This window comes from Fundulus heteroclitus, chromosome 3, assembly GCF_011125445.2.
Source record: "Fundulus heteroclitus isolate FHET01 chromosome 3, MU-UCD_Fhet_4.1, whole genome shotgun sequence".
Lineage (NCBI taxonomy): Eukaryota > Metazoa > Chordata > Actinopteri > Cyprinodontiformes > Fundulidae > Fundulus > Fundulus heteroclitus.
This window is the reverse complement of record NC_046363.1, coordinates 38036733-38053131: the sequence shown is the minus strand read 5'-3', so window position 1 is coordinate 38053131 and position 16399 is coordinate 38036733. Positions and strand designations below refer to the sequence as shown.

Sequence of the window (16399 nt, the reverse complement as noted above, 5' to 3'; positions counted from 1 at the left end):
AAGATTGCTGACTTGACTTGCAGCGGCACCCTCCACAATGAGGGTTAGCCACAAGAGGTCATTGCTGAAGAAGCTGGTTGATCAGAATTTGCTTTATCCAAAAATATTCATAGAAAGTTGAGTGGAAGCAAAAACTGTGGTGTGGGAATGTGTAACAGGGATACATTCAGCTTCACAAGGGCCATCTAGCAGAATCTTTTGAAGAACTGGGGGAGCTTCACAAGATGTGAACTGAGGCTGGAGTGGAGCAGATCAAGAAACAGTACGAATGGACAAATCCTACTCAAGGGCTAGAAATGTTGATTTCCCCGTGTCCAGCCACTCCTGAACCTGACTTCAGAACTGTCTTACTTGGGTTAAGGACTAAAAAAACTGGACTGTTGCTCAATATTCCATTGTCCTATCTTCAGATTAAAGTAAAGGGGGCATTTCATCTGGAAACTTTAGGCCCCAGAATCTGGGGGAAGAGTGGAGAGGTCCAGAATCCATGTTGCATGAAGTCAAGGGTAAATTTTCCAAAGTCAGCGGTAATCTGGGTGTCATAACATCTGCTGGTGGTGTTCCTCTGTGTTTTCTGCAGTCGACAGTCAGCGGCGCTATCTGCAAGGGAATTTTTCTACCTTCGGCTAACAAACATTATGGAGATGCTGATTTAATTTCCCAGCATGACTTGCATCTGACCACACTGCCAGAGGTACCAGAAGCTGGTTTAATGACCATAGAGTTACTCTGCTTGGCTGGCCAACACACTGGCCTGACCTGAACCCAGTGGAGACTCTATGGAGTATTGCCAAGAGGAAGAACACCAGGCTTTCATTACGCCTCGGCGGTGCCACAGGCTAATTGCCTCTAAGCAAAGCTGCATTGATTCAATGATTCAGGCAAAAGGATGTCCAAACAAGCACTGAGTGAATTAGGGCTGCAACTAACCATTATTTTAATAATCGATTAATCGGTCGATTATTTTACGATTAATCTATTCATCGGATGGAAAAAAAAAACTTTTATTTTCATTTCTTTTTTCCAAAATTCAACATTTGAAATGAAAGAGCTAATAAGCTTACTAAACACAAGTTGCTGCTTAGGTGTTCTGTTACAATAATATTAGGTAATAAATAATTTAGCTTGAAATAAAGAAGTTAATGTTAACTAGATTGTTAGACAATCATTTATTAATGTTGTCTATATGAACAGCGATTTAACACGACAAAAGTGAAGCTGTAAAACTGGGGGCTCATTGCAGTTTGGTTGGACCTCACCCTTAAACTCATGCATCTGGTGAAATAATTGGACATAACAATGAAACCAGTGCAAAAACATCAATTCTGACAATAAAATAAAACACCAGCCCATTTCAGACTTCTATAAATACTACATGCTACATTTGTCCTTCTACATCTTTTTCTTCCAAGGACGTTCATTCTATTAAGTTTTTCTAATTTTCTTTTTTTGAAGAGTCAAAAAGTGTGTTAGATATTTTATACTTTTTATTTCTTCTGATGGTTTTACATTTTTAAGGGTGTCCTTTAGAGATGCTTATGTCTAATTTTTCTGTTTTTAATTTGGGTCTGCCTCTAATCATCCAAACACATTTCAATCCGATCAGGGAAAGTTACGCACATAAACAAGCTTCTGTCATTAACCAGTTAACAAGCTAACAGCCGCGTTAGACGAGCTACCAGGCTGACGTTCAGGCGGCACCTGAAGCTCGACTTTAGGTGAAGTGTGACGAGCTCCCTATCTTTTGGGAACATGTTTCGCTGTGTCATTATTTGTAGAATTTACTACCAGAAGGAATATTTCAAAGTGCAAAGTTCTTGTAGTTTAAATGCCAAAGTGCTTCAGTCACAGGTCTGAAAAGTTATAGAATGTGTTTGTTTTCGAGCTCAGCAGCCGGGCTAACAGATTAGCAATTAACAGAATATATTCAAAATTGTTTGTTTGGTTTTTAAGTCTGCATGTTAATTAAAAATTAGCTTTCAAAGTATAAAAATAAAATGTTTATTTTTCTCATTTAATTTAAACATATATGTCAACATTTTCTCCAAAATTTTAAATTGTCCCAAGTTGAAAGAAAAAAAATGAATAGATAAAAATTTTTTAAAGGAAATAAGACATTAGGAGTCTGGTTGGTGAGAAAGCTTCAGTTTTCTGGGTTGGAATATCAAATCTGGGGACCCTCTGTTGGTTTTTTGTTTTTCCAACCCAAACTCAGTTATTCTGACCTTTTTAAAGTAATGGAAAACAGCATTTCAATGTCTTGCAACCACTTGCTTCTGATTTTTCAATGTTTATTCTCAGGTGGTTCCCTGTGTCCAAACAGCAGTGCACTGCAGGAGGTGCGGAATTGTAACGAGCATGCCTGTATAGTTTACCACTGGCAGACGGGCCCCTGGGGGCCATGCACAGAAGACCCCTCAACAGCGTCACTGAACACCTCTGCAGGGATACGTCCCACTGGAGACGGTCAGGGTCTGTGCTCCATGGGAGTGCAGACGCGCAAGGTCATGTGCGTCCGGGTCAACGTGGGACAGGTGCCACCAAAAAAGTAAGATGATTTCAGTTTCATATAAATCCTTAAACCTTCAAGGCAAATGTTTGGCAGATTAATACAGTCATTAACCGACACACTGTCAAAAATCAATAATGTAAGATAGACGTTTATATTAACTAGAATTTGTGGTTTGTCGTAGAGTAACTGTATAATTGGGACTTTGAATGGAAAATATAGTAAACTGTAGGTTTTCCGAACACAAAGTTTAAAGGTAAAAAAGCTGAATATGAGCTATGTATAAATAGAATTGTTAACACAGAATAATAAAACTGCTGATGAAACCAGATATTTCACACAGACCATGAAAAGACACAACCCCCATCTGACCATCTGACAGATTAAATACTTCCTGTATCAGCCCAGTTTGAGGTTCTTATCTATCTATCTATCTATCTCTCTATCTCTCTATCTCTCTATCTCTCCATCTATCTCTCTAGCTATCTCTCTATCTATCTCTCTATCTCCTTTTTTTGTTAGAATTACCTCTTAAACTGGATTGGGCTTGAATTTTGGCCCATTTCTTCAGACAGAACTGGTGTAACCAGGTCAGGTTTGTCGGCTGGACAGAAAATTGAAATCAGGCCGTTGTGATGGCTGCTCTAAAACATAACATAAAACACCTCATCTGTGACCTGTTTGACTGAATGGTTAACTTCCTCTGTCTTGATGTTGCATCAATATTTCCGCATGATGTTCTTTCCTCGTGATCCAGTCCATTTTGTGAAGTGCACCAGTCCTTCCTGCAGCACAACACCCACACAACATGGCGCTGTCATCCCCATACTCCACAGCTGGAATCATGTTCCCTATTTTTCATTCCCATCTAACAGTGATCATTCTTGCCAAACACTTCAATTTTATTTTCATCAAACCACATGATCTCCAAAAATTCAGGTTTCTGTGGATGAGTACAGTTGCCAACTGTATACTGGCTTTTTCTGTTCTCTTTGGAGTGATGGCTTCTTCCTCTCTGAGTGGCTTTTCAGCCCATGTTGGTACAGAACGCGTCTCACTTTGGATGGTGAAACTCTCTCACCAGCTTTAGACCGAATCTTCAAATTATTTGAAACCATTTAATCTAATTGAATGTAAATATGTATTTGACAAAAATGACTAGATCTAACACATAAAAACTATTTTCAGACAGGAATAGTTTCTTGTGATTTAATATCAGACGGTAAAAGAAAATTTTGTTGTTTTTATGAAATGTAATATATACAATGTACTATATATATCATCCACAATAAATAGCCTTTGAAACAGTCAAGCACATCAAAACAGCCCAAAAATACACCAGTGTAAAGTTAATTCCCTGACTTGGCTGATTTAACCCTTGTTGCACAGCACTCCACAGCAGACTGGTTTACATGATCTACAGTGTGTCAGAATAACCTTTCCCTGGAGTTACCCTCGGTTTGCTGGAAACGGCTGCTCTACAGGAATCAAAGGTCATAAAACCTGCAGTAACTTCATCAGTGCAAGAAATTGACCATTTACCAGGAGCCCTAAAATGTCACTGATGTACTCAGTCACTGTAGTTTTAATGCTGTTAGAAGCAAGTCATCAAAGTCGTGCTACTTTTTTAAGCCACTTCTTCCTCTCTGCTGCCAGAGCTGCAGCTTCTAGCAAGTGTAATGTGTGACAATCTCAGTTAAGCATCTCGTGATAAACTGTGAGAAAAAGGAACTAGAAGAATAATTGTAATCACTGACACTCAGTGGAGCTACACGGGTGACTATATCTTCTTAGCTGCACAGCAGGTTGTTTCCTAAAGGGTACAAAGAAATATCTTTCAGACCAGAGGTGCTTATTTTTTACATGACTGTCTTCATCGTGGGTAATATTTGATCTAATATAGGATACATGTTTATGTGTGGCATATTTAAATTGCAACTCATCAAATATCTGAAATTGTTAAGAAAATTTACATTTTTACACTGTAATCAATGCCTGCATATGATTAATTTTTTTTTTCTCATCTTGGGTGTTACATTTGCTTTCAATAGTGAACTTTATGCTGAGAAGTTTGACAGAGTTGGAGAAATAACAGAAGTTTTTTTTTTTTTTTTTTTGACCACATACTTGGGCATAATGTTTGTATTTTTTCTTCCGTAAACTTCAACACAAGTTTTCCCAACTTCAGACCGTTTGCCTTTGTACTGACACCAACTTGTGAAGGTAATGCTTTAATCTCTGGGGATGTGCGCATCAAACGTTGCATGTATAACATACATAATACACATAAATGGAAAGTCTATTTTTGGTCTGACTGAATCTCACTAAACAGAGTTTTTATTTAATGATCATTTTCCTTATTAGTTGCATTTTTACAGTATTTAACTGAATTTTTTAGGACAATCTCACAATCAGTTAAAACATAACAAATTAAAACATAACTTCATAGCAGCAATACCATGATATTTATTTCACTTTATTCACACACATACATAAATGTGTGTGTGTTTGTGTCTGTGTGTGTGGTGGGGGGAGTTCCCAAAGTTGTATCAGGGGATCCCACCATGGTTCCAAAAAGAAACTTCTGGGTCATATAAATTCTTCATAATTTATGTCATAAAAGAATTACTCCAAATTCAACACTTTTGCCATTTTAACAACACATAAATAAATTAGTAATAGATCAATAAACAGTTTTTGGCTGTTGCTCTTATTTTTTTGGCTTGTTGCTTTGGTTTATGTATAAAAGCCTAACTTTTGAGGGCCCTTGGGTAAAATTGTAGCTTGACAAGCAAGAAAAATGTGACTTATTGATCTGTTGGGGTCACTGAAACTTTTATGAAAACGCACTTTAAATTATATCACTTATAAATTTAACAGGACTGGACTAGTACCTGCAGAAGTCAGTACATTGTAATGAGAAACAGGGAAGAGATAAGAGAGAGAGATCGGTGTTGGGGAGCAGAGTGAATAAAGTGAGTCAGAGTGAACACAAGGAGAGCAACAGAGCTGGTTAAGTAAACTGAGTGCACCCAACATGAGCTAAAGTCCCAGTTCATATCTTTCCTTTGCAGGCGACCCCAGATAAATAATCTCCGTGTCCCTGAAAGCCTAATTAACCCTGCCGTTTTGGGCACTGGTGATTTCTCATTGATGATAATGACGGTAATTAAATGGGATTGATACTTTAAGGCAATTTAATCACGAGGCAGATGAGAGGCAGGATGTTTGCGGGTAACTGCGAGGACCACACCACATGAGGCGAATTTAAAATAGACAAGTTTACCCAAACATCTGTCAAAAAGTCCAGCTCAGATTGATTTCCCTCGACAGGATGTAAAAGCAGACTATGTACAACCAACAGTAAATTCAAAGGTTTCTGATTTATTATAATTTACACTCTTAATGATTGCCAAATTAAGTTTTGGGCTTTTATTTAGTTATTTAACTTTTTTTCTTTTTTTTTTGTAGGATGAAAATATTATACATTCAATTCAATTAAAAAAAACACTTTTTTATTCCCAAAGAGAGAATAAATGATGTTGAAACTTGTATTAAACAGTTTTTTCAAAGATTTCAAAGAGTTTTTGTAGATTCTCATGGCTGTTGGCTGGAAAGATCTCCTGTAGCGGTCAGTGTTGGTGATTCCCACGAAGACTCTGAGTGAACACAGTATTGTAAAACCCTCTGATGAAGGGGATGCTCAGAGCTGTCCACAATGTTCTGTATTTTATGAAGAATCCGTCTCATGCATGATTCTTTTATGAATTTAATTTGTAAAAAAAAAAAAAATGAAACGGGTCATATGTTTAATTTCTTATCCAGATGGTAAAGTTTACCACTAATGTTTGCTTTAAGTGTCCATCTGCATATAGTGTCTTTACGACCTGCCCTTTGTAACCTATTAGTGTATCTTGGGCTGAATAATTGACTACTCCTTTTTTTAGGTTGAATTCAGAACATTGGGGAAACCACTCTAGAAGCTCTTTATTAGCCTGCTGTGCATTAAAAACAAGTTTCCACACATTTGGTGTCATTGTCCCAATGGTACACCCAGCGGCTATTTGAGATTCAGTTGTCTAGATGTTCACTTGAGGTGAAGTTGTAGAATTTACGATTTGTTCTTCCCACTTTAGTGCAAATGCAAAACATTGCCAACAACATTGTCCTAAAATCACTATGCCTGGTATCTATAATAGTGTTTTTGGATTTGTAAGCCTCACCTTTACTCCTCTAATCATAGTGACAAAATGACTCAGTATCCCATCCAACTCATTGCTTCACACCCAACAGAGCTTCTTTCTTATTCTGCAGCCTCTGTTCTTTGTGATGTAAAACTACTTGAGTCTTGGTGTTTCCCAGGTTGTTGCTGAACATTGAAACCGGTTAAAGCAAATCTACAATATGTTTAAACCTAGTTGCATCCAACTCAGTTTGTAAAGTGCTTTAAGGCACTTAAAGGCAAAAACTGGCCTCATTTATATTCAGAACTGGAGCTGCACAATTGCAGGCAGACATTAAATTGCTGAAAATGATATTTCTTTAGAATAGCCCACATTTTCAGAGCATTTAGCTTTCTTTACCTTCACACAATGTCATAACAATAACTTCATAATGATTTCCTCCATTTGTTATTGCAACATACATTTAAATTACATTTGTCCTCTGCATTTAACCCATCCCTTAGCGAGCGTGGGCTGCCACTGTGCAGCGTCCGGAGAGCAATCTCTGGCTAAGGACCTTGCTCAGGGACCCCGTCTGTGGGAGGCGAACCAGGAACCTTGCAGCCTCTCCAGGATGCAAGCACTCTGCTCTCTAACCACCAGGCCTAGGATATAGCAATGATGACGGCAATTCAACGTATCACCCCCCCTCTGTCTCAGTCCAATTACATTGTCAGATCTAATCAATTACATGCATTACAATTTGATCCTAGTTATAAAACAGGACAGTGAAATCTAGTAAATTATGCCAAATAATAGACGGTTTTATTTAAGGAAACCCAGCCGATGACGTCATGTCACTGCATTTTTAGCAATCGCTCCTTCTGAACTAACATGTTGCGACAGTGGACAGTTGATTGCATCGAGTCATTAAGTTTGTAACGATCCACTGAGCGTGCGTGTCTGTACGGTCAAAAAGAAGTTCCCTCTGACTGAAAGAAACCTCCAGCAGGGCCTGGCTGTCAAAAATCTGCTTTTGGTCTAAAGCAGGGGTTCCCAAAGTGGGGGTCAAGTTCCCCGGGGGGGTCGCAAGATGATCTGTTGATGATGTGCTAAAAATATTTAGTATTTCCTTATTTGTGAAACTGATACCAAAGTATAACTTTATACGATGCACAACAGTACTTGTTTTAGCGCAGGAGAAGGCTGCACTTTTAACAGCTCTTCTAAAAATACTACTTTGCTCTTGTTGTTTTATTACTTTATTCTCATAATCTAAAATGAAAGAAAAACAAACCTGCCCAAAAGGGGTCACCAGTCTCCGGCACTGTAATTTTGGAGGTCGCAGTCTGAAAGGTTGGGGAACCCTTGGCCTAAAACACCTTTTTAATTTTCTGAGAACCTGGGTTTGAGGTTTTAATTGGCTTCAAATCATGAAGATCCAGAATTAGAAGAACAAAAACGTAAACCATGGCAGTCTGTGAGTAAGGAATCTATGTAATGAGTTTCATTGTATGAGTTTTTGAATTGAATCACTGACATAATTTAAAATGTCCTGATCATTGTTACTTATTGAGATACACCTGTACAACCATTCCACCCTGGGAAAAATTGGATCAAATAAAAAAAAAATCATGTAAGATTCAAGTCAAGAAAACAACAAAATGTTTATCAGTGAATGGAGGATGGGAACTCGGATGATTTAAGGTTTGTGCTGTGTTCAAGGCAAACAGGATCAGTAGAGGACACTAGATGATAAATGTTAAGAGAGTTGTCCCTGTCAGATGATTCCCAGCTGACTCCACTTCAGCATAATCAAAATCTTCAGCAAATCAAACCTGTGACAATCTTCTATTGCCTGTTTTTGTAATGTATTTGCACTGGCAAAGTTGGAACACTGACTCAGAAAAAAGCTTGGTGGGTTTGAGAGAAGGAGGGAAATGGTGATTTACTTCATCTATTGTTTTGTTTGTGAATAACCTTCTGTAATCATCTATAATTTTGAGCCCAAGACCAGTCTGAAGCAGGATAACTAATGAATGTCCTGACAAGCACCTACTCACACTCTTACTTGTTGATGATTATCATTGGTCTCAGCTAAGTCTGTTCACAGTCCTTTTTGATAAGTTTGCACAATTGATTTAACATGTGTCAGTGGATTGAAGGTTTTAATGTCTTCCTTGGTGGACTCTTTTTTTTTTTTTTTTTTTTTTTTTTGTAATGCTCAAATTGATGTCGAGTTGCTGTGATCTTTGAGAATAGACTTCTAAATAGTCCATTAGCCCAAACAATGCAAAGTGTGACGGTCTGTCAGGCTGTAAACAAATGCCTGCACTCTAAGCTGCTCGTTTAAAAGTGAAGCTTTAAATTGTTGTTCTGTGAGCTGCATCACTAATCTCACATATGCTAACTCACCACTTTGTGTATGAACATAGAAAATAGTCTTTGCCATTAGTCTTCATCCTGTCCACATTTAAATTCTTATTCATGCTTGGTGTCATGCTTCAGCAAGGCAGAACATAGCTTATTTGTTACTGAAAGTACAATGAGATTGGTGACAGGAGAAAATAAAACTGTACTGACGTGACTTTACACCTAGAATAGTGCAAAATATGTGAGATGTGTGTGTGTATATATATATATATATATATATATATATATATATATATATATATATATATATATATATATATATATTCAATTCAATTCAATTTTATTTATATAGCGCCAAATCATGAAACATGTCATCTCAAGGCACTTTACAAAGTCAAGTTCAATCATATTATACAGATTGGGTCAGATTATACAGATTGGTCAAAAATTTCCTATATAAGGAAACCAGTTGATTGCATCAAAGTCCCGACAAGCAGCATTCACTCCTGGGGAACCGTAGAGCCACAGGAAGAGTCATCTGCATTGTACATGGCTTTGCTGCAATCCCTCATACTGAGCAAGCATGAAGCGACAGTGGGAAGAAAAACCACCCATTAACGGGAAAAAAAACCTCCGGCAGAACCGGGCTCAGTATGAACGGTCATCTGCCTCGACCGACTGGGGTTACAGAAGACAGAACAGAGACACAACAAGAGAAACAAAAAAGCACAGAAGCACACATTGATCTAGTAATCTGTTCTACATTAGATGGTAGTAGCAGGTGAGCCGTCTTCTCTGGATGATGTCACAGTTAACAGAACGCCAGACCAGGTGTACCTACTATGAAGAGAAAAGAGAGAGAACAGAAAGTTAAAGCAGAAATGACAACACATAATGCATAATTGAAGAACAGTAGAACTCAATATAGTGAGAAAATTAGATCCTGATATACTCCAGTAACCTAAGCCTATAGCAGTAAAACTATAAAGGTAGCTGAGAGTAACATGAGTCACTAGTTATAATTTTTGTCAAAAAGAAAAGTTTTAAGCCTAGTCTTAAAAGTAGACAGGGTGTCTGCCTCACGGACCAAAACTGGGAGTTGGTTCCACAGGAGAGGAGCCTGATAGCTAAAGGATCTGCCTCCCATTCTACTTTTAGAGACTCTAGGAACCACCAGCAGACCTGCAGTCTGAGAGCGAAGTGCTCTGTTAGGAACATACGGGGTAATCAGAGCTCTGATATATGATGGAGCTTGATTATTAAGGGCTTTATACGTTAGAAGAAGAATTTTAAATTCTATTCTTGATTTAACAGGAAGCCAATGAAGGGAAGCTAAAATTGGAGAAATATGATCCCTCTTGTTGATTTTCATCAGAACTCTTGCTGCAGCATTTTGGATCAGCTGAAGGCTTTGAACTGCATTTTGTGGACTTCCTGATAGTAAAGAATTACAATAGTCCAGCCTTGAAGTAACAAATGCATGGACCAGTTTTTCAGCATCACTCCTGGACAGAATGTTTCTAATTTTGGCGATATTCCGGAGGTGAAAAAAGGAAACTCTGGAAACCTGTTTAATATGGGATTTAAATGACATGTCTTGGTCAAAAATAACACCAAGATTTTTTACTTTATTACCAGAGGCCAGGTTAATGCCACCCAGATTAAGTGATTGGTTAAGAAGTTTATTTTTTGAGGACTCTGGCCCAAAGATTAAAACTTCGGTCTTGTCAGAATTTAGATGCAGGAAATTTAAAGTCATCCAGCTTTTGATGTCATCAAGACATGACTGCAGTCGAAGTAATTGATTGGATTCATCAGGATTTATGGATAAATATAGCTGAGTATCATCAGCATAACAGTGGAAATTAATCCCATGCTGTCTGATAATTTTGCCAATCGGAAGCATATATATAGTAAAGAGAATTGGTCCAAGGACTGAACCCTGTGGTACTCCACAGGTGACCCTAGAGTTTGAGGAAGATTTATTATTAACATGAACAAATTGGAATCTGTCTGACAGATAAGATTTAAACCAGCCTAATGCTTTCCCCTTAATCCCTACAGTATGTTCAAGTCTTTGTAGGAGAATATTGTGATCAACTGTATCAAACGCAGCACTGAGATCTAACAGGACAAGTATAGACACAAGTCCATTATCTGAGGCCATGAGAATATCATTAGTGACCTTCACCAGAGCTGTTTCAGTGCTATGATGAGCTCTGAAGCCTGACTGAAACTCCTCAAGTAGGTCATTACTTTGTAAATGTTCACAAAGTTGATTAGCAACTACTTTCTCAAGAATTTTAGATAAGAAAAGAAGATTAGATATAGGTCTGTAATTTACTAACTCATCTTGATCAAGAGAAGGTTTCTTAAGTAAAGGTTTAATAACAGCTACTTTCAAAACCTGTGGTACATATCCATTTACTAAGGATAGATTAATCATGTCTAAAATAGTGCCACTGATCAAAGGGAATATCTCCTTAAACAACTTGGTTGGGATTGGGTCTAACATACAGGTAGAAGGTTTAGATGAAGCTAAAATTTTAGATAGCTCAGAAAGCTCTACTGCTTCTAAACAGTTCAAACACTGCGCAGATTCTAAAGATTCCTCCAATGCTGCCTCACTTACTGAGGACGAGGTAATCATGTTTGGGAGGATGCCAGTTATTTTATTTTTAATGGCATCAATTTTATTTATGAAGAATCCCATAAAATCATTACTACTAAGAGCTAAGGGAATGGATGGATCAACAGAGCTGTGGCTCTGGGTAAGTTTGGCAACTGTACTAAAGAGAAATCTAGGATTATTTTTATTCTCTTCAATTAATGATGAAAAATATGCTACTCTAACTCTGCGGAGGGTCTTGTTATACAACAATAGTCTGTCCCTCCAGATTAAGTAGGATTCCTCTTGGTGTGTAGAGCGCCATTTTCTCTCCAATTTCCTAACATTGTGCTTCAAGGAACGCAGCTCTGAATTAAACCAAGGAGCCAGCTTCCTGTGAATAATCACCTTCTTTTTCAAGGGAGCTACATTGTCTAATGCAGAACGCAATGAGGAAGTCACATTGTTAGCAAAGGTATCGATTTGTGAATGGGAAGAAACAGCAATGCTGCCATCTACAGGGCATTTCTGCAATACTGAGGATATTAAGAAGGGGACAGACTCTTTAAGTTTTGATACAGCATTATCCGATAAAAATCTACTATAATGGAACCCTCTTTTGGGGGTGGAGAATTCAGTTAGATTAAACTCAAATGTTATTAAAAAATGATCAGACAGGACAGGGTTGTGAGAGAATACTGTTAATTCTTCACAATCAATGCCATATGTCAGAACAAGGTCTAAAGTATGGAGCCGAGAGTGCGTCGGTTTATGCACATTTTGAACAAAACCAATTGAATCTAGGATAGTTTTAAAGGCTACACTAAGGTTATCACATTCAGTGTCAACATGGATGTTAAAATCACCCACTATAATAACCTTATCAGTATTTAACACCAAATCAGATAAGAAATCTGACAACTCATCCAAAAACTGAGTGTAAGGGCCTGGTGGACGATACAAAACAACAAACAGAAGAGGTTTTATTGCTTTGCAGTTTGGATGAGGGAAACTGAGGGTTAAATGTTCAAAAGAACTGTAATTATTAGTTGGCCTGGGACTAATTAATAAATCAGACTGAAAGATAGTTGCCACTCCTCCTCCTCTTCCCACAGATCTGGGAATGTGGAAATTTGAATAACTGGAGGGGGTTGACTCATTTATACTAACGTAGTCCTCTTGTAGCCAGGTTTCTGTGAGACAAAACAAATCAATCTGATTATCAGAAATCAATTCATTAACTAACAAAGTCTTTGGAGGGAGAGACCTTATATTTAATAGACCACATTTTATTATTTTATTTTTAGGTTCAAGGTGAACCATATTGATTTTTATTAGGTTTTTATGATTTGTTCCTTTTAGATCAGTTTTTGATCTGTTAAGTTTTGGCCGTGGGAAAGACACCGTCTCAATAGGATAATGGGTGGGTAACAGTACAGAAGCTGCAGAGAGGTGTGTTAAACTACGGCTCTGCTTCCTGGTCTGGACCCTGGGTTGTCAGCATTTAGGAGAACTAATAAATCCGGCCAGATTCCTAGAAAGAAGAGCTGCACCATCCAAAGTAGGATGGATGCCGTCTCTCCGGATCAGACCAGGTTTTCCCCAGAAAGTTCTCCAGTTATCAATGTAGCCCACGTCGTTTTCTGGACACCACCTAGACAACCAGCGGTTGAATGATGACATGCGGCTAAACATGTCATCACTGGTCAGATCAGGCAGGGGACCAGAGAAAATTACAGAGTCCGACATAGTTTTAGCAAACTCACAAACCGAAGCAACACCAACTTTGGTGACCTCTGATCGGCGTGACCGGGTGTCATTACCGCCAGCGTGAATAACAATTTTGCGGTATTTACGCTTATCCTTAGCCAGTAGTTTTAGGTAGGATTCTATGTCGCCTGTTCTGGCCCCTGGTAGGCATTTAACTATGGTCCCTGGTTTCTTTAGTGCCACATTTCTCATTATGGAGCTGCCAATAATTAAGGTCGGCTCCTCGGCGAGATTGTCGCTCAGAGGGGAAAATTTATTAGAAACGCAGATGGGTTGGTGGTGATCTGGGGTCTGTAATCTAGAGCTATGCTTCCTACGAACTGTCACCCAGCCAGCCTGGTTACCAGGCTGCTCGGGTGCTACTGCTTTAGGTTCGCTACGTGAAGTTACTCTATGCGGCTCCGCGCTAGCAAAAGAGCGGCTATCAGCTGGTTTTTCAACAGCACGGAGCCGGGTCTCCAATTCTGACACCCTCGCCTCCAAAGCTACAAAAACACTACATTTATTACATGTACCATCATCACTAAAGGAGGCAGAGGAATAACTGAACATCTGACACAGAGAGCAGCAGATAGGAGACTTAGTCAGAGCCGGAGAAGCCATTATGAGGCTAAGGCTAGGCTAACGCTAGGCTAAAGCTAGGCTAACGCCCTATTATCACGCCAAAGAACAAACCGTGTGAAACACGAGGAGTTCCCAAACGTGATGAGCAGCCACAGACAATGTTTTAAAAGTGCTTATGTTTGGAAACAGATGTTACAGCAAAGAGGTTTAAAGATAAAAAGCGAGAGAGCCTGGAGCAAAGCTCCGTCGTTCACACCATAGACATAATATAAGAGTAGACCCCGCATTGACTGTCGCTGCGCAGGAATTACGGGCGCCACCTTGGGGCGGTCAACTTGATACCTAATCCTGCTGATTCAAGCTGACACACTAATGATGCCTCAGCACTGTGCGGCTCATTTTTGTTTAAATCGAGGGACTATTTATGTCAGGGCTCGAGGGATAACTTTCACAAGCAAGATGAAAATACATTGTTTATATTTTTGATCAGAATGTAAGTTTTCTATAGGAGATACAAAGTTGTTGTTAGACATTAGTGAATAAACAGCATATATATATATATATATATATATATATATATATATAACCCTCGCTATATTGCGGTTCACCTTTCACGGTCTCGCTGCTTCACGGATTTGCATTGATGAGCCGTTCATTACAGTTCTCATCAGGTGGCGTGTCGGTTTATAAGAATCTTTTTGCCCAGAAGAAAAAATAGTGACAACTACCGATAAAAATGTGTTCTTCTCCCGAAAAAAAACCTCACCTGCACCGCGGGCTTTAAAAGAAAAAAACGCTACAGAGCGGAGTCACGGATGCAGCGCCTCAGTCAAAAGAGCAGTGAAATACACACGAGTCACTATTTGTCCTACTGTACTTTGTATTTTTTTTATATTAATTTTTCATTTTCTCCCGTTCTAATCCAATGACTCGGGTCGCGGTGGGCCGCGCTGATCTCCGCAATTTGAAGCCTTCAGTTCATATTGATTAAAATTATTATTTTACAGCTTATTTGTAAATAATAATAAAAAAAAACGTTTATATAGTACTTTCATTTGTTAAACAAATGCTTGGGCCGGTAAAAAGGTTTTGTTCTATGGTTTCAATATACTATAGTGTATTTTATTGTATATAATAATTGTAAAAAAAATAAAGGTTTCTACTTTACAGATTTCGCCCATCACGGGTTCTTTTTGGGAAGTATATGTACATATGTACATGTACAAATGTGTTTGTTTATATAGCAATAAAAAAATTGTAAAAAATGTGTGCGTGGCTGTGTTTTGAAACATACATACATCATCTCAGAATATTCTATTACTTTTAACCCCACTAAGATTATTTAAACGCATTGGACCATTTGTTATAATAGCTATAGTTTTAAAGTTTTAAGCAAAACAAATGTGAAAATTAGCTCAACATTAAACGAGTTATAGTTGATTAAAATTGATTCTGCACCTGGTTAACACATTAGACTAAGCGGAGTTGTCGACCGCCCCAAGATGGCGCCCCTAAATCTCGTCAGCGCCTATAGGCGAGAGCGGTCGATGCGGGGTCTACTCTTTATATATGTCTATGGTTCACACAGCAACAACAGGAAGTGACGCAATACGCCTTACCGCAAACAGGAAGTCCGCCAACTATATATATATATATATTATGGTTGGACGATATATAATGAAAGCATATCGATAAAGTAGAAATCATATTGATTGATAATTATCAAAACAATTCAAAATATACATGTTAAGTGCAGCCCTAGCCATTTAATGCTATTGCTTAATTACCTATTTTTAGATAAATGGATTCAAACAAAACCCTTTATTCAACCAACTTTTTATGAAAACTGTAAGTGTTAAGAAATAAAAAAGGACATGTGCTCTCTGAAGGCTGATGGAGCTTTCCTCCGTTTGTGATTGGATGGGAGGATGTAATGACTGTAGTATTAACCTACATGATAGGCTAAAATGCATTGTACCTTCAGTACAGGTATAGGGGGATAATTTTGGAGCAGGGGTTCTTTGTGTTGGTTGTTCTTGGTCCGGCTCTTTAAGAAAAAAAAATTCTGGGACTGTTTGACTCTGACTGTTTCAGCTGGGTAAATCTTGAACACTGTTGGGCAATTCAGTAGTAAAACTATCCTAAAGAAGTCAAAATTGGTTTTGGAATTAATAAAGAGGGCTAACATTACATTAATATTATTATTCAAGGTCGTAATCCTGGAATGACCCTGACTTCAACGTTATTGAAAATGTATGTGCTGCCCTGACACATAATTTCAGTGTCAGGAAACCGACCATTTTAAATGAGTTTTGCCGACTTCTACCAAAAAGAGCAATGAAATATCCAACAAGCATTATTTGAAAACCTTTTAGATTATAGAAAGTATGTAGTTACCTGCTAAATATAATT

The 16399-nt window shown here is 38.2% G+C and overlaps 1 protein-coding gene across 5 annotated transcripts in view; it reads left to right on the top strand.

Moving 5' to 3' along the window:
* LOC105935547 (thrombospondin type-1 domain-containing protein 7A) overlaps positions 1-16399 on the top strand; it is a 229492-nt gene that overhangs the window by 134905 nt on the left and 78188 nt on the right. For all 5 annotated transcript variants that reach the window (XM_036135332.1, XM_036135329.1, XM_036135330.1 and 2 more), the window contains one exon: positions 2302-2548. In XM_036135332.1, the coding sequence (XP_035991225.1) occupies positions 2302-2548 (247 nt within the window). The remainder of the gene's footprint in view (positions 1-2301; positions 2549-16399) is intronic.